At 56.0% G+C, this 27,107-nt stretch overlaps 3 protein-coding genes across 8 annotated transcripts; 1 reads left to right on the top strand and 2 right to left on the bottom strand.

The window, feature by feature from the left end:
* The first annotated feature begins 1,453 nt into the window (after window positions 1–1,453).
* Window positions 1,454–6,712, top strand: TNNC2 (troponin C2, fast skeletal type). Its single transcript, XM_084854967.1, has 6 exons — window positions 1,454–1,637; window positions 3,513–3,564; window positions 4,177–4,320; window positions 4,418–4,532; window positions 5,815–5,951; window positions 6,441–6,712. The coding sequence occupies exons 1-6, from the start codon at window positions 1,626–1,628 to the stop codon at window positions 6,470–6,472; spliced, it is 492 nt and encodes a 163-aa protein (XP_084711093.1). The 5' UTR covers window positions 1,454–1,625; the 3' UTR covers window positions 6,473–6,712.
* Window positions 6,713–8,312: 1,600 nt separating this feature from the next.
* Window positions 8,313–17,130, bottom strand: UBE2C (ubiquitin conjugating enzyme E2 C). Of its 4 annotated transcripts, none has more exons than XM_084854598.1 (6): window positions 13,496–17,130; window positions 12,636–12,663; window positions 12,337–12,423; window positions 10,171–10,375; window positions 9,406–9,465; window positions 8,313–8,559 (listed from the first exon to the last, which is right to left on the bottom strand). In XM_084854598.1, the coding sequence occupies exons 2-6, from the start codon at window positions 12,645–12,647 to the stop codon at window positions 8,501–8,503; spliced, it is 423 nt and encodes a 140-aa protein (XP_084710724.1). In that variant the 5' UTR covers window positions 12,648–12,663; window positions 13,496–17,130; the 3' UTR covers window positions 8,313–8,500. The 4 variants fall into 4 exon arrangements, with proteins under 4 accessions (XP_084710724.1, XP_084710722.1, XP_084710723.1 ...); XM_084854596.1 differs by lacking the exon at window positions 13,496–17,130 and adding an exon at window positions 12,745–12,908; XM_084854597.1 differs by lacking the exons at window positions 8,313–8,559; window positions 9,406–9,465 and having other exon boundaries at window positions 9,766–10,375.
* Window positions 17,131–17,171: 41 nt separating this feature from the next.
* Window positions 17,172–26,064, bottom strand: DNTTIP1 (deoxynucleotidyltransferase terminal interacting protein 1). 3 transcript variants are annotated; one of them, XM_084854602.1, is made up of 13 exons: window positions 25,911–26,064; window positions 25,387–25,737; window positions 21,876–21,972; window positions 21,442–21,540; window positions 20,948–21,016; window positions 20,603–20,659; window positions 20,325–20,386; window positions 19,874–19,919; window positions 19,332–19,390; window positions 18,807–18,867; window positions 18,235–18,306; window positions 17,971–18,026; window positions 17,172–17,546 (listed from the first exon to the last, which is right to left on the bottom strand). In XM_084854602.1, exons 2-13 carry the CDS (start codon window positions 25,491–25,493, stop codon window positions 17,405–17,407), a joined length of 927 nt encoding a protein of 308 aa, XP_084710728.1. In that variant the 5' UTR covers window positions 25,494–25,737; window positions 25,911–26,064; the 3' UTR covers window positions 17,172–17,404. The 3 variants fall into 3 exon arrangements, with proteins under 3 accessions (XP_084710728.1, XP_084710726.1, XP_084710725.1); XM_084854600.1 differs by having other exon boundaries at window positions 25,667–25,737; XM_084854599.1 differs by having other exon boundaries at window positions 25,667–25,737; window positions 25,932–26,064.
* Window positions 26,065–27,107: the final 1,043 nt, after the last annotated feature.

Below are 27,107 nucleotides of genomic sequence, written 5' to 3'. Positions count from 1 at the left end.
CATCCTACCAGGTGGCATAGCTTCTACGCAAACCTGAACGTGGGCCAGTGTCTCTCTTACCCAGATTCTGACACCACCCTCCCCCTGAGGACAGACTGTGGCCGTACACATAATTGTGCAGGATGACTTCAAAGGATTTGGCCCTTGAGGCCCTGCGGTGCCATGCAAGGCATGTTCTGGTGCAGATGGTGAGAAGGTGCAGTTGCAGAATACAAGGGCCACACCTGCTAATCCCAAAACCCTTTAACCGCACCCCAGGATGCAGGTGAACCCCTTGCCTTGGCTTGTAGCCCCACCTCAGTCAAGGTTGCTTTAGCCCCCCATCTGGTGACAATCCAAGTGGGGCGGGGGGGGGGAGACCAGCCCCACTCCCCAGCCTGGGTCAGCCGCTTCTCTGCCTTATTTAGCAAGCCGCCCCACTGGCCTCCTCAGCCGCTTTCCTTAGGAATGTCTATTAATAGGGGGCAGAGAGGGGAGGGGCAGCCACCTGTCCCTGTCTGTCAGGGATGCCCTTCCACCTCGTTTGGGGACTGTGAACCCCCTGAACATGTGCACACCCCTGCATGGTCCCCTCTCCTGCCCCTCTCGCACGCCGCCTGGGCCTTCTTTCTCGACCAGGCTGGGCCAAAGCCCGTGGGGCTGAGGCTTCAGGGTTGCCTCCTGTGCTGGAGCCAGGGGTGTGCTTTGCGGTGTCCCCGCCATCGCAGGGCAGGTGCCGCTTCTCCAGGACGCTCCCTGGACCCTGCACTCCCTTTCCCAGCCCCCTGCTCTGGTTCGTGCAGCCTGCTGGTCGGTGTCTCTCCAGAGGTGGAGGGAGCAGCTTCTCTCCTCTCTGGCCTTCCTTGGTCCTGCTGTCCCCAGTCCCAGGTGCAGAGGAAACTGGACCCTCGTGTAAACAGATGAGCACACGATTGGCTCTGGGAGTGGTTGCTGGGAGCCCAGGAGCACTGGCTGAAAAGGAGCTTTGCAGGAGAAAGTTCAGCCTCCCCCCGCCTCCCCACCCCCCCGGCAGACCTTGGTAGCCTGGGCCAAGAGTGGGGGATGTGCTCCCACGATGTACTGTCACCCAGTGGAACTCCCACGCTTTGGAGCCCCCTTCCAAGGGAGCAGGCCTTGAGTCCAGACAGTCCTTGGCAGCCCCTGCTTCATTCTTAATATGGGATTTGGGGGTGTGGGTGCTTTGTTAGGTCTATTTTCAACCCTCTGCTGGCCTGTGGCAGGTGCCCAGTGGAGGGCATGTCCCTGTGTATGTCCTGTCGTCAGTTCCTTGTCATTTGCTCTGGTGGGGGTTGGGGGGATTGGATTTCTCCCTTTGGTGCCCTGACCTCCCGTCTCTTCCTTCTCTGCCCTGCTGCTCCAGTGGCAGGACATAGCCAGGAGTGGCCTGGCTAAATTTGGTAAAATGCCCTATCAACCAATCAACAGGCAAGGAGAAAGGCGATTGGCTGCTTGAAGAGCTGCCTCTCCCAGCGTCCAATGAGGATGGCCTGGGTGGGAACCTGCTGAGCTGGCGGAGTACAAATTGTGGCGCCAGAAGCAGGAGAGAAGCTTCTGCCATCTGCTCGGAGTGGAGCGGGGCCTGTGGTTCTCTCTGTGTGGGTTGCTGTGGGGTGTCACCTGCCAACATGGTAAGCATGGTAAGATCACGGGCGCAAACGCCCGTTTAGAAGGCGGCGCCCTGGATGGTTGGAGCTGGACCTCCTCCTGGGATGCTGGACCGGACTGCGGGATGTGCACGGATGGCAGGATGGACTGGTTGGTCGCGCGTCCGATGGGACAGGCCGGCACCGGGGCCACGGGCCAGCACAGGCGTGGCAAGCATGCTGCCAGGACACAAGCACTGCTCCGGGGGAGCTGCTCGGTGTGGGGCCGAAGGGCAGACGTGACCCTGGGGCCAAGGCTGCTGGTCTGAGAGGGAACTGGGGCGGCTGGATGTGCTTTCCCCTTTACCGCTAGCTGATGGGGATGGGTGTGGAGGGGGGATCTGTGGGGGGTGGGGGCGCTTTTGCTCAGAGAGGGAGCAGCGAAGGGACTCCCTTTATTTTGGTGAATTTCCCCAGATCTGTAGTTTGGGGTGGAGGATATGGAGCAGGCTTCTGCTGGGATGAGCTGCTGCTGTGGGTCTGTGCATGTGGTGGGGGATATTTCTGGCCTGAGATCAGCGCCGCCTGGGAGCCCAGCCAAGGAGACGGAGGAGCTAGCTGTGGAGAAAGCCGCCCGTCACAAGAACTGTCCAGGACGCTGGCTGGCCTCTGTGCTACAAGACCCGGCTCGAAGGAGTAACCCAATCTGGCAGCCGACAGGTGCTGGGGCAGCTGGCCGCCAGCCCGTTGCCCACCCTAGAAGGAGGGCCAAGGCAGGTGTGGCTAAGAATAGCGCAGGCTCCAGAAGCCTCCTCCCTGCTTGCCAGCCAGCCACTGCCACAGGCAGGCAGAGGACCCTCGGCCATCCCTGGGGGAACCGTGGTACCCAGCAGGAGGGCAGGCCTGGAGCCCTGAGGCCGGCAGATGCTCCAGCCAGGCAGATGCCAGACTCCTGGAAGCCACGAGGCCCTTCCTGCCGTAGGGCCCCCAAGGGCCCAAACCGCCAGCGCCACCTGGAGGCGCTGCGTGGCAAGCAACGTCCTTTCTGGAACTGTGGCCAGACTTCTCGAGTGGCAGCGTGGTGCATTCCTTGGATGGGGTCCCAACCCCTCCCTCACCATGAATGCCTGGCATTGTGCCCTTGCCCCAGCAGCACTCGCCAGCCCCACGGCACCAACCCAGGCCCTAGAGGGTCGGACGCCAGGAGACCTCTTGAGATATGGAATGCAGCGAGGCAGAGGAGGCGCTCTGGGGCTTGGGCAGCTGCCCAGGCCCACCCTGCTGGCAATGCCGAGAACCCGGCCTTTGTGGTGGTGGTGACGCCTGCAGCCTGCATGTGGCCCTCCAAGCCTCACCCACTTCCCCCTGCAGCCCAGCTGATCAGCTGGAGTACTGGGGAAAGGCCGCTGTTCTGGTGCTGCTTAATAGGACAGCATCCCGACCTGGGTTGTGGGGGGGGAGCTTTAGCCTACTCCCCAATCCAGCAATCCCAATGGAGCTGGCATTGCCATTTCCACTGACACTAAGAGCGGCTGGGGAAACCCCAGTCCTGATTGGGGTCACGGGGGCGAGGGAGGCATTAATCTCACCTCCAAGTGATGCCATCTCGGTGGGCAAGGAGAGGAGGTTTCTGCCTCCCCACCCCAGTGCGCTACAATCTGGTGCATGCGTGTGTCCCCATGCAGCCGCATTGTCCAAAAAGGTTGCCCACCCCTGCTTTACAGGACAAGGGTATTCATGAATCTGAGGAGGGGTCTGGAGGAGGAGCGCGGCCTTTGAAGAGAGAAGGGGGCTCTTGAGAGGTAGCCCCCGGCCACCCAGAGAGGGGGAGGTGCCCAGGCAGTCAGGGGCGGGCAAGGGCATCCCCTGGGCAAGGCCCTGGCTGGGCCCCCCTCTGGTCCCCGGTGACTTCCTCCGCTTGCCTTGCAGACGGACCAGCAGGCGGAAGCCCGGTCCTACCTCAGCGAGGAAATGATTGCAGGTGAGTGGCCAGCACGCTCTGGCGGGGCGGGCAGGCCTCTGACAGGGGCACGGGGCACCCGCGCCACCCCGCAGTGCCTCAGAGGGCCGGGCATCAAGCCTCAGCCGCCGAGCGGGAGAGGGGTCCGCTGGCGGCAGCTGCAGCATCCCACCCCGCGCGGCTCCGGGACTGGCAGCTTCGTCCGATGGCGGGGCTGCTGCTCTTGGAGCCCGGCGGGCCGGGAGGGCGGGGTAGCCCCTGGTCTGCGCTCGCGCCTGCCCTGGCCCGGGGTGACCCCTTGCCACCGCGGGGGCCCCGGCCAGGGCCTGCCGTCAGCACGCGCCCTGCACGGGCTTGGCGCGCCTCTCCCACGCGGCAGGCGGCGCCCTCCCCCAGCCCCGCGCACGGCCTGAGCAGAGGCGGGGTGCTGGGGTGCGCTGAGGGCCGCGCAGGGCAGGTCTCCCCTTGCGGGGTCTCGACGCGCCCCGGGCCCGGCTGCAGGGGGCTTTTAGCCTCTTGGGCTCGCGAGCGCGACAGCAGCGAGTGGGCGCAGCGGGACCCCGGGCGCCGGCAGTCGGCCCGAGCCTGCGGCCCCCGGTGCCCGGCTCACCCGTACCCGCGCACCTCACGCAGAGTTCAAAGCAGCCTTCGACATGTTCGACGCCGATGGCGGTGGTGACATCAGCACCAAGGAGCTGGGCACCGTCATGAGGATGCTGGGCCAGACGCCCACCAAGGAGGAGCTGGACGCCATCATCGAGGAGGTGGACGAGGACGGTGAGACGGGTGGCGGCTCCCCGCAGGGGGCCGGCGGGGCGGCGGGGCAGGCGCAGCCAGAGGGGCCCCACCTGATGCCGCCGGGCTCCCCCTGCAGGCAGCGGAACCATCGACTTCGAGGAGTTCCTGGTCATGATGGTGCGCCAGATGAAGGAGGACGCCAAGGGCAAGAGCGAGGAGGAGCTGGCCGAATGCTTCCGCATATTTGACAGGTGAGGCGGCCGCGCGGGAGGCCCCCCTTCCGGCGCTCGCCCGAGGGCTGCAGGACGGGCAGGATGCCTCTTCGGAGCCCACCGCGCAGCTGCCCCGCCTGTGGTGCTGAGGCCCTGCGGGATGGCTGTGCGCGCCTCCAGTGCCTCTCCCCACGATTGCTGGCCAGGAAGGGCTGCTGGGCTGTGGTGCGGTGAGTGCAGGGCCAGCCTGTGTTCCCAGCCGGCACCGACGCAAAGCAGGATGCTGCAGGCCCCTCGAACATCCTGCTGGTGCTGCCAGAACTGAGATGCCCATGAGGCTTCAGCCCCCTCCACAGCCTGCATGGCCCCAGAGAGCCAACATGGAGAGCAGCTGCTGCCCCCCGAAAGTCACAATGCAGCCAGTTACGCCACCTGCTGCCCTTCATCTCCCAACGAATGCTTCCAGTTCCTAGCAAAGTGGACTGTGGCGTAGGCAAGTGCCATGCACAGCGCTCTTCCTCCACCCTACAGAGGAGACGCCGCCGCTCTCCACCTCTCCACTTGGTGGGCCTCAGTGTGCGGCGTCTTAGTAGGACTGCTTGGCCTTGCAAGGGTGCTGAAAGCCTGAACCGCCACGGCCACCCTGGCCGTCTCTGTGGTCACCTCCTTTTGCCTTTCTTGGGCTCTCCATCCAGTTGGTGTCAAGCCTGGAGAAGGATCAAAGTTGGAGGGAATGCAAAGGCCATCCAGTCTGATCCTGGCGTACCGATCAGGAGCCTCCACCCACAGACCAACCTGTGCAATGCACACCAGTGTGTTCAAAGCAGCTGACAGATTAGATCACCCAAGCAAAATCACATGCTGAAAGAGAAGACACAACTCCAGCAGTGTGTGGAGGGGGGTGGGATGAATCCCAAACCTTAAAAATGGAGGTGGAACTATGGAGACACCCTCAGCGGTCACATAACCCACTGTTCTCTAAGAACATAAGGCGACCCTCACTGGATGAGACCAACAGCCTCTCTGCACCAGCATTCTGTTCCCACCATGGCCAACCAGAAGCTCCCACGGGAAGCTCACAAGCAGGACATGAGCACAACAGCACCCTCCCTCCCAGGTTCTCCAGCAACTGGTATGAAGAGGCATGCTGCCTCCGGCATGGAGGTAATGTACAGCCATCACGACTAGCGGCCATTGATAGCCTGATCCTCCTCCCGCTGCTGTGCCTGAGGGATGAAAGGGCTCTGATCAGCAGGTGATCAAGACTAAGAGTTAAGTTTGGAAGAGCTCAACTTCCTCCCCTTTTCTCTCCACCAAACAGGAATGCTGACGGCTTCCTGGATGCCGAGGAGCTTGTCGAGATCTTCCGGGCATCTGGTGAGAATGTCACTGAAGAGGAGATCGGGGAGCTCATGAAGGATGGTGACAAAAACAACGATGGCCGGATTGACTTTGACGGTGAGTGGCTCGGCCAGGCTGGATTTCCTTCTGGGATGCTAGGACAGAGGCAGCAGCGCTGAAGCCTTCTGTCCTTCCATCTCCACAGTCCCGCAAGGGCTAACTGGCCCCAGGCACCTCGTATTACTAGGCAGATCCCTCAGGACCCCCAAACCAGCCAGCTTCCATGCTCTCAATTAGCACAGAAGAACATATTTTATCCCAGAATCTGCTGTCTGGCTTTCAGCCCCTGGAGAATTCCAGCTTCTAATAGAAATCCTTCTCCCCACTTGGGGCTTTGTGGATCTGGAGTTTGGGCTCTTGGTGGTGGTGAACAAAGCCAGGGCCCCTCTGCCAGCCTAGGGAACACAGAGTTCTGGTGCATGGTGGGTGGGCTTGCTGGACCCACGGGGACCCTTCTGCAGGTGGGCTAATGTATCATGGGGGAGTCATCTGTGGTTCACTGCCCAATCCTGCTTTTGGGCTAACCCGGCTTCCATCTCCACACAGAGTTCCTGAAGATGATGGAGGGTGTGCAGTAAAGCACCTAGACATTCCTGCAAGGTTGGGGGCAGCTGTCTGCCAACAGCCACCTCTTGTTTCTGATCCAGCCACTTGGCCTTGCCCAGTTCATGAGCTCCCCCACCCACTCCTGTTCCAGCTTGCTCCACGCAACTTAAGAGACTCCTTTACAGCTAAACTCTGTGGATCCCCACTACCCCAAACCTGTGAAAGTCTGTTTACAACATTGACATTGCAATAAAGAGCAAAGGACTGGAACCAACCAATGGGCACCTCTCTGGAATGGTTGTGGAAACGTCTGCCATGGGCCCCTGACCCCTAGCAGAGACTGGGGGAGGGGTGGGAGGAAGCCCAGCTCTGGAACCTAGATAACTCTCCCCCAGCCCCTTACCAGTCCTAGGGAAGCACCAGGCTCTCCCCTTCCTGCTCTCCTACAGCCCTCACTGATCATGCAGGTCCACAGGTGGAAGCAAAGCAGCATTGAACTGCAGCAGCAAAATAATTGGAACATTCTGATGCAGAGTGGTGGCAAGGTGCTGGGGGGGGGGCAGGGAGAAGAGACATGGCTGCAGCAGGCTATCTTGACATCCCAGGGTCCAGAAGGGTAGGATGCTGGCACTGACCCCATCACCTCAAAAAGCATTTTTGTGCCATGGAGGCTAAACCAACCTGCCTTCGTTGCTAGTGGCCCATTACAGGAACTATGGAAATGAGTCCAGCAGCCTAGGAACATGACCATGGCAAAAGCAAGGGGGGAGTCTCTCCCCACGTGGGGCCAGGGCTCACGTGGCTGACTCCATGCAGGAAGGGGAAACCGATGAAAAGCCCTCTGGAGTAATTTAAACGCAGGCACACTTAACCCCACAGGGCTTGCCAGAGCGTGACTCAGATGCCCGTCGCAGCTCCTTTCTCTGCCCTGGGGCTTTTGCAAGAGGCTGTTTGCCCCCAAGGGCACTTTTGACAGACCCCTGCCCCCTTCTCTCGGCTTGGCAAGCTAAGTGAGCTGATCCTGGGATTGCAGGCAGAAAATGGCCCAGGTGGAGGATGCTGGGGACCAAAGGAGTCAAGAACCTGCACCTGCTGCCTGCTTAGGGCCAAAGAGAGATGGCGCTCCACTTTTCTAGAACAGAGATGGCCAGTTGCTTACAAAGAAAGGCCTGGCCCTGGCCTGACTGCTGCAAAGCAAGTGAGCATGAAGTCCATATCTGCTGAAGACTCCAGCAGGCAGAGATGGTCTCACCAGCAACCTCTGCTTTGCATTAGAAGAAAAAAATGGGCGGGCAAAAGTTTGTGCAATTATGGGAGGTGTGGAGAAAGCTGAGGTAAGGGATTTTCTCTCTCTCAATACCAGAATCCAGTGGGGCCATCCTAGCCAACTGATTCGTGGGAGATTCGGGAAGTGCTTTTTCATGCAGCGTGCTATCAAACCGTGGAATTCACTGCTACTGGGTGGGGTGGAGGCCAGAGGCAAGCATCTTTGAAAGCGGGCCAGCCAAATGCATGGCGGCGGCGATCAATGGCTTTTAGCATCAACCGCTATTTGGAGCCTCCACAACAGTGAGGTGGCAGAGTGATGACCTGCAAGTAGAATTTGGACAAGCCCATTTGATCCTTCAGGCCACTTGCTTACAAAGTGTTCCTCTTTTGAATGCAGAGACCTAAATTCAGGTGAGAACTCTGCAGGCATTATGGGGTGTGGTCCACCCTCGTGTCAGTGGAGGGAGATCACAGGTGCGCTCCCTCCTATGAATTTCATAAGGGAAGCTTCCCCCACATGTCTGGGTCCAAGGCGAGTACCAGCCCAGAACCTGGGAGCAGATGTAGGCACCCTTATCACGACACAATGGAAAGACCAGGCAGCACATTATAAAAACAAACAAAGGTTTATTTATACATTAAACAGCAGGACAAGATGCCAAATAAATTTAAAAACAATCTATAGCATTCATATACAGGGTGTGCAAGGAAAGAATGGAAAGGTGGGGTGGGGGAGGAAGGACACACACCACCAGGGTGGAGACAACACAGGCCCAGGAGAGGCAGGGGCATCAGGTGTCCTGGCTCTTCATATGCTTGGCATACGATTCATGAAGGTATTTCTTATAGGCTGAGGGGAGAGACATAACAATACAACTCAAGAGCTGGGCAGGGAAAGGTTGCCCATCGTATGCTGAGCAAAGTCCAGGCAACACCCTCCCCTTTTCCCAGGGCCATGCCAAACCGAGTTGCATCAGCAGCCAGGCCATTGATGGCTAGCATAGGGGCTCCCCCTGCAATTCCCCATCAGAGTATATGGGGTGACAAGGGATCTAGAGGCACACAGCTGCAGCTCTGGCTTTCTTCTAGCCTTGATGATAGTGGAGAAAAAGCTGTAAGCGGGGGGGGGGGGGGGAGTCTAGGAGCTCAAGCGAGGGAAGTCTTTTCTGGGGCTTCAACTACTTCGTACCCCTCCCCATCCCTGATCATGAGCTCCCACCCACTTGGGTTGAGGTTCTAGACAAGAGGGGCTGAAGCCCAGCTGTGCCTCCAAGTCAAAAGCTCTCATCTCTGCACATTCAGGCTACAGGATAGATTTATTCATTTACTTATTAGATTTATATCTCGCCTTTCCTCCAAGAAGCCCAAGGTGGTATGCACAATGACTCCTCTGCACCTTATCCTCACAACAACCCTGTGAGGTAGGCTAGGCTGAGTGAGTGACTGGCCCAAAGCCACCCAGGGAGCTTCATGGCTGAGTGGGGACTAGAACCTGGGTCTCCCGAGTCCCAGTCCAACACTCTTAACCAGTACACAACACTGTGTGCTCTGCGTGTGCTGCAAAGCACTGATTTCCCATTGTCTAGACAAGAGATCGTGGGGCTCAACATTATACCCCATTATCTCCCCTGCAGCAGTTGTCCATCTTCTTATGTTCTCCCTTCCTCAACCCACAAGCACATCTGGAGACACTCACCTGGCTGGTTCTTCCAGAGTTCTGCAGCATCTGTGTTCAATGGACTCTCAATGTTTGGCTCTGGGGTTGGGGAGAAAAAAGCCATCAGTCCAAGTGCCTGGTGTGGTAAAGGCCCAGGACCACCCAAGGGCTCAGGCAGCTCCTTCCCCCTCCCGCTCTCTTAACATACAGGACAGGGAACTCTGCCGCCCACCCCAGAAACCCCACCCAGTCCCATGGTGCAAGTCACAGGGAGAGCCTTCTGAGCAGAGCTCAACAGCCATTCATCGGTGCAGCCTTTTCTAGTCCCTCTCAGCACAGCCAACCGTCAGGGAGGATGGGAATTCTCATCTAGAACGCCTGGAGAGCAGGTTGGGGAAAGCTGCTGTTGCGCTCTGGCCGTTCCCCTTGAAAAGCCTCACACAGTTCCACGGGGGTCCTGTTGATCAGTGCCTCACTCTCTCTCCTCCCATTGCTGTACCAGGCCCCCTTCTTGGGTGTGGGGATGAAGCTGGGTTGGCGAGTGGATCTGTGTGCCCAGCTGTAATTTAAAGCGTGTTGGGCAAGGAACAAGCAGGAGAGAAAGAGAGTTTGGGAGAAGATGGGTGGGTGGGAGAGAACATATAGAAGGGGCTCTGAACGGGAGAGAGGAGAGTGGGCACAGAGTTGCGCTTGCGTGGCTCCAGGTCTGCTTTGAGGAGGGGTGTTGGTGCTGCCACAGTGACGTCATTAGGGATGGTGAGCGGCGGGGGCAGCTGGGCCAGGAGCAGAGTGCCTCCAACTCACCTCCCAGCAGGCTCTGGATGGAGAGCAGGACGGTCCGGACGTCGTACAGGGCCGACCACTTGTCCTTGAGGATATCTAGGCAGATGTTCCCCTGCGGGTCCACATTGGGATGGTAGCAGGGGGTAAGGAATTTGACAGTGGGGGCATTGTAGGGATACCCACTGGGGAACTCCAACGACAGCTTGTATCTCAGCTCCTCATACACCTAGCGGGGTGGGGAGAGCAGAGAGGTATGGATCAGGCCCAAGAGACGCTGTGGCCTCTGCATGCCCCTTGCAGGCACCTGCCTGGCACTGAGGAAGCCTATGCAGCTTTGGCCAGCGTGGAGCCGCTTTGCAGTAAGTAAAACTAGCCTAGCTGCCCCCTTCTGGCCTCAGGGCTGGGAAACAGCTCCCTCTCTCTTTTCAGATAGTCCTGCAAGGGTTTGGCCCTGCTAGGCCCAAGGGACCACTGGATTTTGCAGGTTTTAGTGCAGCCAGGATGGATTAAAGTCGATGAATGCTGTGGGAGAATCTAGCTCTGTGAAAGCTCCTTGGGAATTTTGCTGAATTGTAAGCGCTTTGTGGTCGAGAGTGAAATCCTGTTAAGTCGATTCAACTAGTAGTAGTCTAACTGGTGCCACAGTAGGTTCACCAAAAATTTGGAATCATAACCGTTATTGGAACATTAGGAAAAATGTGCACATAGGCTGATGTGTTCTATGTCAAACTGATCTGCACAAAATCTGCAGAAAAGCGGGGTCCTAGTTACACCTCTACCTAGGTGTGCCTTGTGCAGGCTCACACTAGTGAGAAAACTGATGTAAGAGGTGGGGGTAGGGGTCTGCCTCTGATCAATCTACGAAGATGTTCTGGGCACATGCAACGGCTGCTTCTTCTGCTACTGCATGTCCCTTCTACTGTGGAATACTTCTGGATATTTTCCATTTCCTCTCCTGCTGATATGGCTTGACGGAAGACAACAGTGCTTCACTGCCCTGACTGGCTCTGAGGGAGCTGGGAGGATGTGTCACCACCGTATTGGATTGGTAGATATGAATTTTGCCTGTCATAGCAGAATAGTCTAATAATAGTTGACTTATGAGCTGCAGGGAAGTTTATGTCTAGGATTACTATCCAAATTACTTTGTCAATTACAATCTAAAACCGTTATTTTATTGTTTATATTGTTTTGTTGTTGCTCCCTTGTGCCTTTTTCAGACTATTCACTATCATACAAATTTGTAGGTCTGCTTTCTATATGAGGATCGTATTATTTTGAGGCAGTGTGTATCAGTGAAACAATTGACTTGTTTCAATTAATATCTTGTAAGCATCTGAAAGCCGGTAGCCTTGTGATCTCTCCCAGAGGCCCCACTTCTTCAGCTTTCATCATCAGCATGGTCTCTTTCTAGCCCTAGCCAGTATCTGCCTGAACACATGGGGCTAAAGGTGAAGATGGGGTGCGGGGGAAGGAATGCTACTCCCTCCCCCCATCCGTGACTTTTGCATGTTTGCTTATTTATTTCATTTCCATGTCGCCCAATAGCCGAAGCGCTCTGGCCGGTTCACAAGAACTACCTATCTCACGTTCAGGATGAGGTCCTGAAGAGGACTTGCAGAATGTGCTTGGGCAATTTACCTTCTTGGGGATCCTGCTTACGTAGCCTCTGAGATGCGTTCAGCTGGCCAGCCACAGACGCCTCTTCGCAACGAACCCTTGCGCACCCCCAGCCCCATCTCAGCTTTAGCCCTCGCGCGCTGAGGCCGCGCCTGAACAGGGCTGCTGACCGACCTCCACCTATGCCAGGCTCGGCTGTGACGCTTCGGACCGGCTAGTTGCTCGAGGCTGACTGGGGCGTGAACTAGACCCCTCCACGGGATGGAGGGTGCGGGCTGACCGCTCGCCCCCAGCAGGACGCCCCCGGAGGCTCTACCGCTGGCTTGCAGCCCCAGGCCGGGCGCCGGGCGGGCCGTCCCGTCCCTCGAGAGCAGCGCCCCCGCCGAAGACCAGCCCGCGGGCGCCGCTCCGCGCCGAGGCACCAGCCGCCGCGCCCCGCCCCCTCGCGCCGCGGGCAGGGCTGGGGGAGGCCCCGCCGGCCCGAGACCCGCCGCCGGCCCGCGCCGGCCAGAGGGGCGGGGCGGGGCGGCTCCCCGCCCCCAGGCGGCCCCGCCCGACTCGACTCACCGTCCCGGCGGCTCCGTCGATGGTCCCGATCCACCTGAAGAGGTTGTCCGACTCGGGGAAGGCCGAGACGCCCTCGCCTCCCGACAGCTGCGCGGAAGGGCGGGTCAGCGCGGCGCGGGGGCGGGCGGGCCAGGCCGCCCGCAGCCTCGCCGCGCCGCCTGCGAGCCGCCCCCTCCCGAGCCGCCGGAGGGCCGGGCGCGCTGCCGGCGCCGCCCCGCGAGAGGCGACGGCGGGGCGCCCGGCCCAGGCGCGGGCCCGGCCCGCCCTCGCGCCGGGCCGGGCCGGGCCGCGGCACTCACCGTCAGGGCCATCAGCTCCTGCTGCAGCCTGCGGGCGGAGAGGGACAAGCGTCAGCCGGCGGCGGCGGCGGGCGAGGCCGGCCTGCCCGGCCGCCCGCCGCCCTCGTACCTGCTGCGGACGGAGCCGCGGGCGGCGCCGCTGCCGGGCTCGGCCGCCTTGCTGGGGGCGCGGGCGGCGGCGGGGTCGGCGTTCTGCGAGGCCATGGCGGCGGCGGCGGCGGCGGCGCTCGGGGTCCCGCGGCTCCGCCTCGTCGCGCGGGCGGCGTCTGCCTCGCGGCTCGGGCAGCGGCCGCCGAGGTTTGAATGCTGCGGAGCTCGGGCGGCCCAGCCAATCGGCGCCGCGCTCGCGCTCGCCCCGCCCAATGGCCGCGCGCGGGCGAGCGCGAGGCGCGGCCATTGGTCGCCCGCGCCCAGCCGCGAGGGAGGGGCGGGCGCGAGCGGGGCCCCGCCCCAGGCGCTGCGCGCGCCGGCCCAGGGGGGCGCGGTGGCCCGCAGCCCGAGGGCGCGAAGCGGGCGCGGGCGGGACCCCTCCGGCCGCGCGGGGCCGCGACCCGGGAGCCCGGCGCAGGCGGCCGGCGGGCTCTCCCCGAGGGAAGCGGCGCCCTCCGCCGCCGCGGGGCTGCAGCGGACGCGCCCGGGGAGAAGCGGCGGGGATGCTGGGCGGCCCGGGGGCCGCCTCGGCGTCGGCTGCAGCGATGGCGCGCCGGCCTGCCCGTCCCGTCTTTTGCCGCTGCGCCGCTGCAGCCCGCCGGCAGTTCTCCCCGCGCTCCCCTGTTCTTCCCACGTCCCGCTCTGCCCTTGCTTCCCCCGCTGCCCCCGTCGGCGGCCTCCATGTAGTCCCGGGATCCGGCCTAAAGTACCGTGGCTCGCTTTCAAACCCCGGCGGTGTGGCTGCTCCCGGCGCACCGTCTTCCTCCTCGTTGCCCTTCCCGGCCGGCGCCCGCTGCAGCTGCGCTTCCTCGTGCTGGCTGCAGAGCCCTCTGCCGCCTCGCGATGTCCCCCAGACACCGCCCTGACCTCGAGGCTGCGCTCAGCCGTTCGGCACTGACGCTCTGTATAAATGCAGCCATTAATCAGATCTGAGCCTGGTATCCATCTTGCATCCATCCACCAAGATAAGAACATATGAAGAGTCCATCTAGTCTAGCATTCTGTGCGCACAGCAGCCAACCAGCTCTCCACCAGGAAACCACAAGCAGGGCATGAGCACAACAGCACCCCCCCACCCACGTTCCTCTGGTACTGGAGAAAGCAACATGTAGCCGTTTGTAACCTTTTCCTCCAGGAATTTGCCGAACCCCCTTTTAAAGCCATCCAAATTGGTGCCCATCACTACATCCTGTGGTAGCGAATTCCATAGTTTTCACTATGCGCTGTATGAAGAAACCCTTCCTTTTCTCTGTCCTGAATCTCCCACTAATCAGCTTCATGGGATGACCCCATTGGGTTCTAGTATTATGAGAGAAGGGGAAAAATGCCTCCCTGTCTACATTTTCCACACCATGCATAATTTGTACACTTTATGTCTCCCCTTACTCTTTTTTCCAAGCTAAACAATCCCAGCTGTTGTAACTTCACAGGGGAGATGCTCCAGCCCCTTGATCATTGTAGGGTGCAATCCTATGCATATTTAGACAGAAAAAAGTCCTAAAATTCCCAACATTCCCCAGCCAGGCTGTAGAGCTTTTTTCTATAAAAACATGCATAGGATTGTATCCTTAGTCACCCTTTTCTGTACTTTTTCCAGCACTACAATATATTTTTTCAGGTGCAGTAACCAGAACTGTACACAGCGTTCAAAGTGCGGTTGCACCATAGGTTTGTATAGGGGCGGTATGATTGTTGTTCACACCGTTGTTCAGTCGTGTCCAACTCTTCGGGACCCCATGGACCATAGCATGCCAGGCCTTCCTGGCCTGCGCTCCCTCCCGGAGTGTGCTCAAGTCCATATTCGTTGCATCGGTGATGCTATCTAGCCATCTCATCCTCTGCTGTCCCCTTCTCCTTTTGCCTTCAGTCTTTCCCAGCATCAGGGTCGTTTCCAGAGAGTTTTCTCTTCGCATTATGTGGCCAAAATATCTGAGCTTCAGTATCTGTCCTTCCAATGAGCACTCAGGGTTGATTTCCTTTAGGATTGACTGATTTGACCTCCTTGCAGTCCAGAGGACTCGTAAGAGTCTTCTCCAGCACCACAGTTTGAAAGCATCGATTCTTCAGCGCTCAGCCTTTCTTATAGTCCAGCTCTCACAACCATACGTTGCTACTGGGAAAACCATAGCTTTGATTATACAAACCTTTGTCGGCAAGGTGATGTCTCTGCTTCTTACTATGCTGTCTAGGTTTGCCATAGCTTTCCTCCCAAGGAGCAAGCGTCTTTTAATTTCATGGCTACAGTCACCGTCTGTGGTGATCTTGGAGCCCAAGAAAGTAAAATCTGTCACTGCTTCCATTTCTTCCCCTTCTATATGCCAGGAAGTGATGGGGCCAGATGCCATGATCTTAGTTATTTTTTAATGTTGAATGCAACTCTGCATTCCGTTGGATATATCTTCCCCTTTCTCCCTTGCTTTTCGCTTCCCTTTCCTCAGCTACTTGTAAAGCCTCCTCAGACAGCCACTTGGCTTTCTTGCATTTCTTTTTCTTTGGGATGGATTGAGTTGCTGCCTCCTGAACAATGTTACAGACCTCCGTCCATAGTTCCTCAGGCACTCTGTCTATCAGGTCTAATCCCTGAAATCTATTCCTCACCTCCACTGTATATTCCTAAGGGATATGATTTAGGTCATACCTGAATGGTTTAGTGGTTTTCCCTACATTCTTCGATTTAAGCCGAAATGTTGCAAGAAGCAGCTCATGATCTGAGCCACAGTCAGCTCCAGGTCTTGTTTTTATTGACTGTATGGAGCTTCTCCATCTTTGGCTGCAAAGGACATCATCAATCTGATTTCGATATTGACCATCTGGTGATGTCCATGTGTAGAGTCGGCTCTTGTGCTGTTGGAAAAGAGTGTTTGCTATGATCAGCATGTTCTCTTGGCAAAACTTCTTTGTCCTGCTTCATTTTGTACACCAAGGCCATGCTTGCCTGTTATCCCGGTGATTTCTTGATTTCCTACTTTAGCATTCCAATCCCCTACGATGAAGAGAACATCTTTTTTTTGGTGTTAGTTCTAGGTGTTTTAGGTCTTCATAGAACCGATCAACCTCAGCTTCTTCGGCATCAGTGGTTGGGGCATAGACGTGAATTACTGTGATGTTGGTTTGCCTTGGATTCGTACTGAGATCATTCTGTCGTTTTTGAGATTGTACCCCAGTACTGCTTTTCCCACCCTTTTGTTGACTATGAGTGCTACTCCATTTCTTCTATGGGATTCTTGCCCATAGTAGTAGATATAATGGTCGCCTGAATTAAATTTGCCCACATTTTAGTTCGCTGATCCCCAAGATGTCGATGTTCAATCTTGCCATCTCATGTTTGACCACCTCCAGCTTGCCTTGATTCATTGTTCTTACATTCCAGGTTCCTAAACAATATTGTTCTTTACAGCATCGGACTTTCTTTTCACCACCAGACACATCCACAGCTGAGTGTCCTTTCGGCTTTGGCCCAGCCGCTTCACTCTTTCTGGCGCTACTTGGAGATTCCCTCTGCTCTTCCCCAGTAGTATATTGGACACCTTCCGACCTGAGGGGTCATCTTCTGGCGTCATCTCTTTTGGCCTTATGATACGTTCCATGGGGTTTTCTTGGCAAGAATACTGGAGTGGGTTGCCATTTCCTTTTCCAGTGGACCACATTTTGTCAGAACTCTCCCCCATGACCTGTCCATCTTGGGTGGCCCTGCATGGCATAGCTTATGGCTTCACTGAGTTACGCAAGCCCCTTCGCCACAACAAGGCAGTGATCCATGGGGGGGGGGGGCAGTACGATACTGGCATTTTATTCTCAATTCCTTTTCTAATTATTCCTAACATGGAGTTCGCCCTCTTTACAGTGGCCGCACACTGGGTTGACATTTTCATTGAGTTGTTCACCACAACCCCAAGATCTCTTTCCTGGTCGGTCACCACTAGCTCAGATCCCATCAGACTATACTTGAAGTTGGGGGTTTTGCCCCAGTGTGCATCACTTTACACTTGCTTACAGTGAACCGCAATTGCCATTTAAATGCCCATTCTCCCAGTTTGGAGAGATCCTTTTGGAGCTCTTTACAATCCCTTTTTGTTTTGACCACCCTAAATAATTTGGTGTCATCTGCTAACTTGGCCACTTCACTGCTCGGAAGGGAATAGAGGCTCTTGCTAGGCAAAAAGTCAGTAGGGCGTTTCTAGTAGGCTGCTGCTGATCTGCTCCTTTCTCAGGGAGCTGTTGGAGGCCCCACCCCTCCCTGTTTACAAGCAACAGCAGGCCTGGTCATATGTAGCCCAAGGAATGTATCTCCCATCCACACACTCTTATCCATTAGTATGCTGCATATTTGGGCCAGGAACAGGCCAGCTTCCACCGCCAACCCTGTCTTTCAAGTGGGGCAGCAGGTTCAGGCAGATGTGTTTATTTTCAGCCATTTCCTAAAAGCAAGAACAAGGCCCAAGTACAGAAACAGGGAGGAGTGGAGCCCAGGAAAAGATCCTGCACCAAAACGGTACTTAAGGACAGCACAGCCAGCCCCGGCAGCTTCTCCCTCCACAAGCCAGCAAGAGCAGGGCAAGCCCAGCACAGGCAGAGGAGCAAGTCCAAGAGTGCCCCCACAGGTGAGGGCCGGATGAAGCCTAAGGGTTGTGAGCTCCTTCTGGCAGTGGTGGGTGCTCCCCTTCACTGCGGAGGGTCTCCATATACTTCCGCATCTTTACAGTCATCCATGGTGGAGGGATAAAGGGCTTCAGTTCATCCAGCTTCAGCTCTAGGGATCCTCTATGGAAGCAAGTAGGAGAGAGCAAGGCAGCAAACAACTCGTGAAGACAAAGCAGCCCCCGTTGGTGCAAGAGTGCTCTTGATGTTGGTGCAAAAGTGCTCAGAGCACCTGCTATGCACGCAGAACCCCCAGGTTTAACCCCTGGCAGCTTCAGGTAGGGCTGGGAAAGAATCCTGCCTGAAACCCTGGATAGCCCTGCCAGTCCATGTCAACAATACTGGGCGAGATGGAGCAAGGGTCTGACTCTGTATGAGGCAGTTCCCATTGTTCCAGTCCTGCCCACCCCCCTTCCACCAAGCACACATGGGTTCTCTGTGCCTCTAGTGCGCCTGGCTACCTACACACACGCACTGCCTGGGCTAAAAGCTCAGCTCCATGCAGGGCAGAGTTCCCACCCCAAGCAGCGCATGCTCGGTGCCTCACCTGTACTCATCGCTAGCAGCCAGATCCTGAATGTCCTCCTCCAGGAGAAGATAGGCCTACAGAAAGAGGCACAAGGGAGCTAGAGGCCCTGGCAAGGCCAGTCTGCTGTCCTCTGCCCCAGCTGCAACAGAGATGCCCACTGCACTCTGCCCAGACAGGCCCAGCGCATTTCCCCAATGGGACCCCTGCAGAACAGCCTGCTGTTTCACACTCTGAGCCAGTTCACCCCTCTTCCCTGTTATCCCCAGGCTTTGTAGCACTCACCATCTTGCCCCCTGTGGCTCGCATGTGCTGCTGTTCAGCTAGCCAGTGCTTGTCCTGAGGATCAGCTGCATACTAGAAGGCGGAGGGGGGGGGGGGCAAAAGTTACAAATTGGTACAGCCAATCCTTTCCTGCAGAAACGTGGCAAGCAGGGTTGCAACCGAGCTGCTGGACAGAGTGAAGATGCGCCATCTCCATGGAAAGTCTGCCATGCAAAGCTCCTGTCGGTCTCTTCTGCTGCTCACAGAGGTCTAGAGTCCATAGCTACAAGGAGGTGAACCCCTTGACTCGAAAGGGGGCAGCAAAGGCAATCATCAGCCCAGAGAACAGAAGAAGGGCACTTGTGCGTTCTACACGAGCCATTCACAACTCTGGGCACAGAACACAGTGTCTAGCAGGCAGAAGTCACATTAATAGGCACATCAAGAAAGAGAGGCCTGGTTTCCCAGCTAAGGCCTGTCAAAATTCGACAAGCATGTTCCACAACATTACCACCAGCTTGTTCCCACTGTGGCTGGAGTGTGGGAGATGGTGAGAAAGGAAGTCTCCCCATCCTGAAGGCTGAATCACTGACCTTGAACAGGTGGGGGTGCTTGATGTAGAGTCTGCCTCTGGTTCCTCCCATCCCGAGGGCTCTGAATCGGGGACAGCAAGGTGGATTAGCCTCTTGCAACTAGCACAATGGACCCAACAGGTACAGCTCTACAGCCCATCCTTCCAATCAACCCTGACTGCTCATTGGAAGGACAGATACTGAAGCTGAAGCTCAAATATTTTGGCCACCTAATGCGAAGAGAAAACTCCCTGGAAAAGACCCTGATGCTAGGAAAGATTGAAGGCAAAAGGAGAAGGGGACGGCAGAGGATGAGATGGCTAGATAGCATCACCGATGCAATGAATATGAACCTGAGCACACTCTGAGAGAGAGCGGAGGACAAGAAGGCCTGGCGTGCTATGGTCCATGGGGTCACGAAGAGTTGGACACGACTTAACGACTGAACAACAAAGGATGTGTGGCTGGCAGCCTGCTTAGTCCCAGAGGGCAAAAATCCACCCCCCCATACAACTCCCTGCTCTTGCCTGCCTGGTAGCACCTTACTTGTTTGCTCTGGATCCGAGAACAAAGGCAGTGGCTTCCGTGATCCGCAAGGGATCCCACTGCAAAAGAAGGAGAGGTAGTAGTCAGAACAGCACCAGCCTCCTCAATGCACCCATGCAGATTTGCTGCCTGTGTTACAGAGTAACAGCTGTGGTTTGACAAACAGCTTTCCAAACCCAGGAAAGCAGCTGCTCTAGGATGAGTGGCACGCGCAGCACAGCTCTTTGGTGTCAAGGACAATTATATCAGATGAACCTTGAAGCTCGATCAGACCAAGGAGGGTCCATCTCACCCAGCCTCCTGCTTCCCATAGTGGCCAGCCAGGTGCTTCCAGAAGTCCCCAACCAGGACATGTAGGTAACAGCCCTCCCCTGCTCTTTGTCCCCCAGCAAGTGACATTCATGACGGACCTGGATCTCGTGCCAGAGCTTCCTGCTAACCCATCTGCTCTCCTGCCCGCCGAAAGGCCTGGCTTCCAGCTGCCACCCTTTCCCCCGGTGGGCCTTCATAAAGCAAGGGGAGGCACCGTGCGCAGGGCATACCTTGGGACCATCTCTCTGCAATGGCTCACAGGACTTGGTTTTCCACCTGAGAAGAGAGAAGGCAGCTAGGCTAAGTTGTGCTCAGGGTCAAAGCAATAAAGGGAGGTGAACTTGGAGTGCGGGATGGGAAGCAGACAGCTATCTTGCACATTTGCCTCTAGGAGAGTCACCCTGCCACCCTCCTCACCATCTATGCAACAGCAGGCGCTGTCAGCACCAATCAGTCCCAGCTGGACCAGTGCGAAAGCTCATCTTGGCTTCCCCCTGCCAGGCCCTGGTCCAGCCACTCCAGGCTAGGCAGGCTTCCACTTTCTCCAGATGAAAGAGCCTTCTCCACTGCTGAACTGGCCCCTGCATGTGTCCTAGCTGGGGCTCTCCCAGGGATGCACTTGAGAGGGACAGATGGAGGCAACACCAGCTACCCCAGACCACTTCTGGGCCCCATACTTACGTGCTCACACCCGCAGTCCCTCGATCATTCCACTGGCTCTGTCCTGGAGGCCGCCCCTTCCTCTGCACGGGGGCAACACCATTTGTTAATAACCCACTCCTCCCAACAGAGAATGCACAGGCACAGTCCCCTTTTCCAGCCCCTGACCAAAGCAGCAGCACAGAAACAAGTAGCAAAGGGGGATCCGGCTGTCCCCAGTGAGACCCCCGCCCCCATCCCTAGGGACAAGAGGCAGGCTCCATAATGACAACATGTCCTGGCTTCCCAAGGCTGCCTACCTTTTTGGGGATGGGGCTTCCCTGTTGGCTCATTTCCTCTTCCACTGGCCTGGCACGCTGGTCAGGGGAGAAGAGAGTGTTAGTTTGAAAATGAGAAGTGCTGCTCCCTCCCAGCTCCAAGGCCACTTGGCTGGCTTGGGGGCAACTCCTACTTGGACCCTGCACTTCCCAATTCCCCCCACCAGCAGGAATGAGCCAAGGACCCCTCACAGAGAGACCCGTAGAACAGTCACGGTCTTATAGCCAAGGACTTCTCAGTGGCATGAAAGGCCCCAAGCCCTAACATGGGACAGGAGAGGAGACACTACCAGCCCCATTCCTTGCTGGAGACAGCCCAGCTTCTACCTTCATTGCTGATACTTCTTGGGGAAGCCTTGCAACAGACTTCTTGCCATCACAGAACAGAAGTTTGGCCTGCAGGGAAAAGAAACAGTCAGACGTCCACCAGGAATGGAGCATCTTAGTGCACACTGCCCTCTTCTGGTTGATCCTGAGCATCTCAGTGATCCAGTTTTAACAATATACGAGGGGGATCAGCTGCTTATAAAAAGCTCAGGAAGCAATGGGCTATGGACAATATTTCCCAGGAGCCAAAGTGGAGCTCCAGGAAGAAGAGAAGGAACTAGGTGCCTGGAAACCCCTTCACTCCAGCTGGGAGTGCCCCCATGAAGCATTCAGGCAGGGGTTGTGTGTCTCACTTCCCACACTGACACAATGCCAGGTGGTGTCCACTTCATACTGGGAGAATCTGAGATCCACTGGTGGTGCTGTTGCTTTCTAAGAGGGCCTTCATCACAGGGCTCTTATCCTAAAAATAAGTGGTAGAGACAGACACCCACCTGCTCTAGGCAGCTCCGGCACGTCTCTTGAATGAGCTGTTCTGTGTCCACGTCCTCCCCGACGTTCTCTCGCACATTCCCTGCAGCCTTCTGGAAAAACTTGGGAAGAAGAATGACACATAGACCAAAATAGCCTCTCCCCAAATTGCCACATACCCCTTCACCTTGCTCTCCTCTCCAATGGGTTTTGTGCAATTCAGCATGTTATGGGAAGGACGATAATCTGCAGCTGCAGCACCTCTCAAGCAGCTGCTGCAATCCCCCAGAGAGTCTCAATGCCAGGGGAAAGGAGAGGGTATTCTAGCTCTTCCAGCTGGGAGGCTCTGGTCCCCCCCCCCCCCCGACACACACATGCATATAAAACACTCTCAAGCTGAATACTGGCAGGATACCAAGGCCACCAATTCAAGTGTCAGTCTTCCTTCAGCTCTTACCGTCATGTATTTACTGAAGACAGCCTGGATCTCCTCGTTGATGCTGGGCTGCAGAACAGCTCGCAGCAGGTCCATGGAAACCACTGGGTCTGTAAAGCTGGGCCAGGAGAGGAATGAGTAAAGCCAGCTGACAGCCTAGCACCACCCAACCCAGGCCAGTTCCAGGCTCTGCAGCCTCCAGCGCTCATACACTCCATTCCAACTCCAGACCGTTCACTCCTACAGCCACATTTGCCAGGAGAAAAGGGACTGCCAGATCCTTTTATTTCATTCTTCTTGGTAGCCATGACCTAATACGAAACTCCTGCACTTTCCAGTGACAACAGCCAAGGAGAGGCTGTGCCAATGCGAGCTTGGCCTCCTTTGACACGACAAGTCAATGTCATAAAGGGGGAGTCTGCGGAGGGAAGCCCTTGTTATTTAGAGCCTCGTTAACCACTGCAGCCCGAGGATCTGCAAGGGACACTGGTTATTAAGACACAGAGGATCGGTCATAAGAACTCAGAACTGAGAGGGTACAAGGCAAGCTATGGCTGGAAACCGTTCTGCCTATGCAGCAGGACAACATGCAAAGGCAGCATTAAACTCAGTATGATTAAGGAAGAACAGAAGATAAAAGGCAGGCAAGTGGCTTGAGGACTAATATGGTTAAACTGTGGACAGTAACTTGACTATTCTTGAGGGAGAACGACAGCTCAACAGCTCAAACGATTTAGGATATCTGAACATTCTTAAGGCAGCAGATAAACTCCTCTCCAGCATGCCCACACAGGCATTAATGCTGACATTTGGGCCCTAATGGAAGACACCCACAGAGGTATAGAGCAGCAAATCATAATACAATACCACTGCAAAACTATTAGAAGAAATCAGAAGAGAATGGCTTAGTGTGAGTATAATAGTGATATTATTGGTATTGGATATTATGAACTGAAAGGAACTGTAACTGAGTTGTTAATGTAATGTTGTAATATGCTATAATTACGGTTATCGTATTTAAACGGTTTGCTCTGTGAACTTGTTTTGAGTACAATATTTGTGGAAAATTTAGTATACAAATAAATTGACTGACTACTACCATAAAGCAATATGCAGGTAAATACCTGAGCTGCGATCTAGTGGGAAATGGCCCTGTGCACGCCCCACTGGAAGGCATGGGGCTCCACAAGGGCAGCAGAGGAAAAAGGAACAACAGCCAAGGAGAGGCTGTGCCAACGCGAGCTTGGCCTCCTTTGACACAAGTTGTTTAACAGACAAAAGTGACGAGAGTCTATTCAGTGCCACTCATCTGTCCCAAGTAGAAGCTTGGGGAAATGTTGCCCCACGGCTGTGATACAAAGTTGGAAGTGAACAGAAATGTGCACTCTTAAGAACAAAGGGACTCAAGATCACGTTGGCCTCCTTGGGGCGGGGGGTTCAGTCTCGGCTGAGTGCCGCTCACCACTACTTGCAATCCTTAGCATTCTTACACACTGCTTCAGCACATTCAAAATGCTTCACATGCAGTATCTTGGGGCACAATCCTATGGGGATAGTCAGCCGCCTCCGAACTTGGGAGGCGGGTGACTATCCAATGTGGGGTGGGCAGAGCACCAAGGGGATCTTCTCCGTGCTCTGGCCACCCTGCATTTGGGGCTAGAAGGCTGATTTCAGATGTCTAGCCGGGGCACGTTGGAGCAACGTGGGGCAGGGTGGACGGTGCATAGGAAGTGTAACAGCAGTTACATGGTTCCCTCCCCACCCCTGGGAATGCCCTTTTCTGCCCGCTCTGCTCTTATGAGTGTGGAGCCAGGGATGAACCGTGCTGCCTACAAGGCAGCGGAGAACGGGCAGGGAGTCACATTTCTGGGAACTGAGTTCCCAGATCAGTAAAATCCTATAGCCATCTAGACACTGTCTAGCGGCCATAGGATGCACCCTTAGTCTTTATCCAAGAGGGATAAATTCAGTGGAGAAAAACATCTATTTCTGCTTCATTGACTATGCTAAAGCCTTTGATTGTGTGGATCACAACAAACTGTGGCAAATTCTGAAAGAGATAGGAGTACCAGACCACCTTACCTGTCTCCTGAGAAACCTGTACGAGGGTCAAGAAGCAACAGTAAGAACCAGACATGGAAAAACCGATTGGTTCAAAATTGGGAAAGGAGTACGACAAGGCTGTATATTGTCGCCCTGCTTATTTAATTTATATGCAGAGTACATCATGAGAAACGCTGTGTTGGATGAATCACAGGTCGGAATTAAGATTGCCGGGAGAATTATCAACAACCTCAGATACGCAGATGATACCACCCTAATGGCAGAAAGCGAAGAGGATCTAAAGAGCCTCTTATTGAGGGTGAAAGTGGAGAGTGCAAAAGCTGGTTTGAAACTCAACATTAAGAAAACTAAGATCATGACATCTGGCCCCATCACTTCCTGGCATATAGAAGGGGAAGAAATGGAAGCAGTGACAGATTTTATTTTCTTGGGCTCCAAGATCACCGCAGACGGTGACTGTAGCCATGAAATTAAAAGACGCTCGCTCCTTGGGAGGAAAGCTATGGCCAACCTAGACAGCATAGTAAGAAGCAGAGACATCACCTTGCCGACAAAGGTCCGTCTAATCAAAGCTGTGGTTTTCCCAGTAGTATCGTATGGCTGTGAGAGCTGGACTACAAGGAAGGCTGAGTGCCGAAGAATTGATGCCTTCGAACTGTGGGGCTGGAGAAGACTCTTACGAGTCCCCTGGACTGCAAGGAAGTCAAATTAGTCCATCCTAAAGGAAATCAACCCTGAGTGCTCATTGGAAGGACAGATACTGAAGCTGAAGCTCAAATATTTTGGCCACCTAATGCAAAGAGAAAAGTCACTGGAAAAGACCCTGATGCTGGGAAAGATTGAAGACAAAAGGAGAAGGGGACGGCAGAGGATGAGATGGCTAGATAGCATCACCGATGCAATGAATATGAACTTGAGCACGCTCCAGGAGAGGGCACAGGACAGGAAGGCCTGGCGTGCTATGGTCCATGGGGTCACGAAGAGTCGGACACGATTTAACGACTGAACAACAACAACAAAGTCCAAAGAAAAAATGATAAAAGGAGAAGCTTACTACTGTCAAACCCATCATGAACTTGCTTAGCTTTGGAGAACTGTTGCTTTCTTTTGCCTTTGGAGACAACTGCAGGAAGGTAACTGAGCTGTAGGAAAAGCTCCCCATTAGTGCTGTAATAGTAATGAGATGGCTGGTAGCACAAGCTTCCCGAGAGGGAGCTGCGACATCCCTCGGCCTGGCGATTTTATAAGGACATGGCTTTCCCAGGTCTGCATTTTGAAATGTATCCCTTCCTCTCCAATCTACACTTTTCTAGTAGTGGAAAGGCCAACCAATAATATCTAATAAGAGTAACTGGGTTGTTATTATTCCAAATTATTTGGAATATCACTAATAATTCCCTTGAGGGCTTCCCTTTGGGCATCGGGCTGCCCAGGGTGGGAAAGGGGACGCTGGACTAGATGGGCTCACCTTGGTCCAATCCAGCTTCGGGGCTCTTCTGACGTTCTGAGGCTACGTGCCTTCGTCAGGGGCGGGTCGCTGGCAGCCCTCCAGCTGTTTCGGCCTGCAACTCCCATGATCCATCATCCTTGGCTACACTGGCTGATGGGAGGTGTAGGCCAAAACATCTGGAGGGCTGCGAGTCTCCCCGCCCCCGCTTCAGTACTGTGGTTAAGGCTGCGACACTGTGGCCTTGCTCCCGAGTAAACGCGCAGGGCGGCGCGTGGCGGCGCACGGCCGACGCGGGTACCTGGTCATCATCTGAGACCGCCGTCCTCGCCGCTGCACCAGCCGGTGCTTGATCATGATGTTCCAGGGGCTCTGTGGGCACAAGGGCAGGCGCTCAGCGAGCGGCGGGCCCGGGATCGCGGCGCGGCGGGCCCTGCCCGCCTCCCCGCGGGCGCCCCTCGGCGCCTGCCGCGCCCGGAGCAGCGGGCGGGGGAGAGGCCCGGAGGACGCCTCCCCGGCGTCCCAGCGGCCGAGCCGCCCCTCACCGCGGCGCCGGGGCCCCTCGCCTGCTGCTGCTGCTGCTGCCGGTCCTCGCCGCCCTCGGCCTCCCGCTGCGGCGGCGGCGGCGGCGGCGGCTCGGCCTCCCGGGCGGCCCCCATCCCGCTCCGCGGGCTCCCGCAGACTGGCGATGACGTCATCGGCATGCGCCCGGAAGCGCGGCGCCCGGCGCCCGTTGCCGTGGCGACGGAGGGGGGTGACGAGGCCGAGGTCATTTTCAAGCGCTCTGGCGCCGCAGCTGGCGGGTGGGTCTGGGCATGCGCAGCGTGACTCCCCCCCCCCAGCTGTTCGTACAGTTCGGGTTGGAAGCAGCTTTGTAGAACACGGCGATGCCTTTGAGCATGTGCAGAGTTCGTCCTCTCACGGTCACGCTGTTGCATATATTTATCATCACGGGAGGAGGCACAGCAAGCGGCCACAGCCCAGTTACGTGGGTTCTTCTGTTTGATGTGGAATTGGGTTGACTGCTGGAGGACGACCTTGAGAGGCTGGCGTAGAATCACAGAACAGTACAGCAGGGTTGGGAGGGGCCTACAAGGCCATCGAGTCCAGCCCCTGCTCAGTGCGGGAATCCCGGTCAGAGCATCCCCGACTGAGGCTTGTGGAAGACAACATGGGCATTTTAGAATTACTCACTCTACACGTCAGCTTAGCAACGGAGCCTGGAAGGCAGACAGTGGCCTGTAGCCATCCACCAGGTTGGCGTTTGCACAATTCGCAGCCATGTATAATAGTGCATTGCCTGCTGTGGCTTCAGGAAGATAACCCATTTGTTATCTTCAGAAAGGGAGACGTGAGGAAATGCGGCTTCCATTTCCACTGAAAGGAACTGTAACTGAGTTGTTAGTGTAATGCTGTAATATGTTATAATTACGGTTATTGTATTTAAACGGTTTGCTCTGTGAACCTGTTTTGAGTACAATATTTGTGGAAAATTTAGCATACAAATAAATTGACTGACTACTACCATAAAGCAATATGCAGGTAAATACCTGAGCTGCGATCTAGTGGGAAATGGCCCTGTGCACGCCCCACTGGAAGGCATGGGGCTCCACAAGGGCAGCAGAGGAAAAAGGAACAACAGCCAAGGAGAGGCTGTGCCAACGCGAGCTTGGCCTCCTTTGACACGACAAGTTGTTTAACAGACAAAAGTGACAGCATATTCAGTTCCACTCATCTGTCCC

Source organism: Heloderma suspectum, chromosome 4, assembly GCF_057233095.1.
Source record: "Heloderma suspectum isolate Gila_16-S chromosome 4, 16-S_ref, whole genome shotgun sequence".
Taxonomy (NCBI): domain Eukaryota; kingdom Metazoa; phylum Chordata; class Lepidosauria; order Squamata; family Helodermatidae; genus Heloderma; species Heloderma suspectum.
This window is presented reverse-complemented; position numbering and strand designations above follow the sequence as displayed.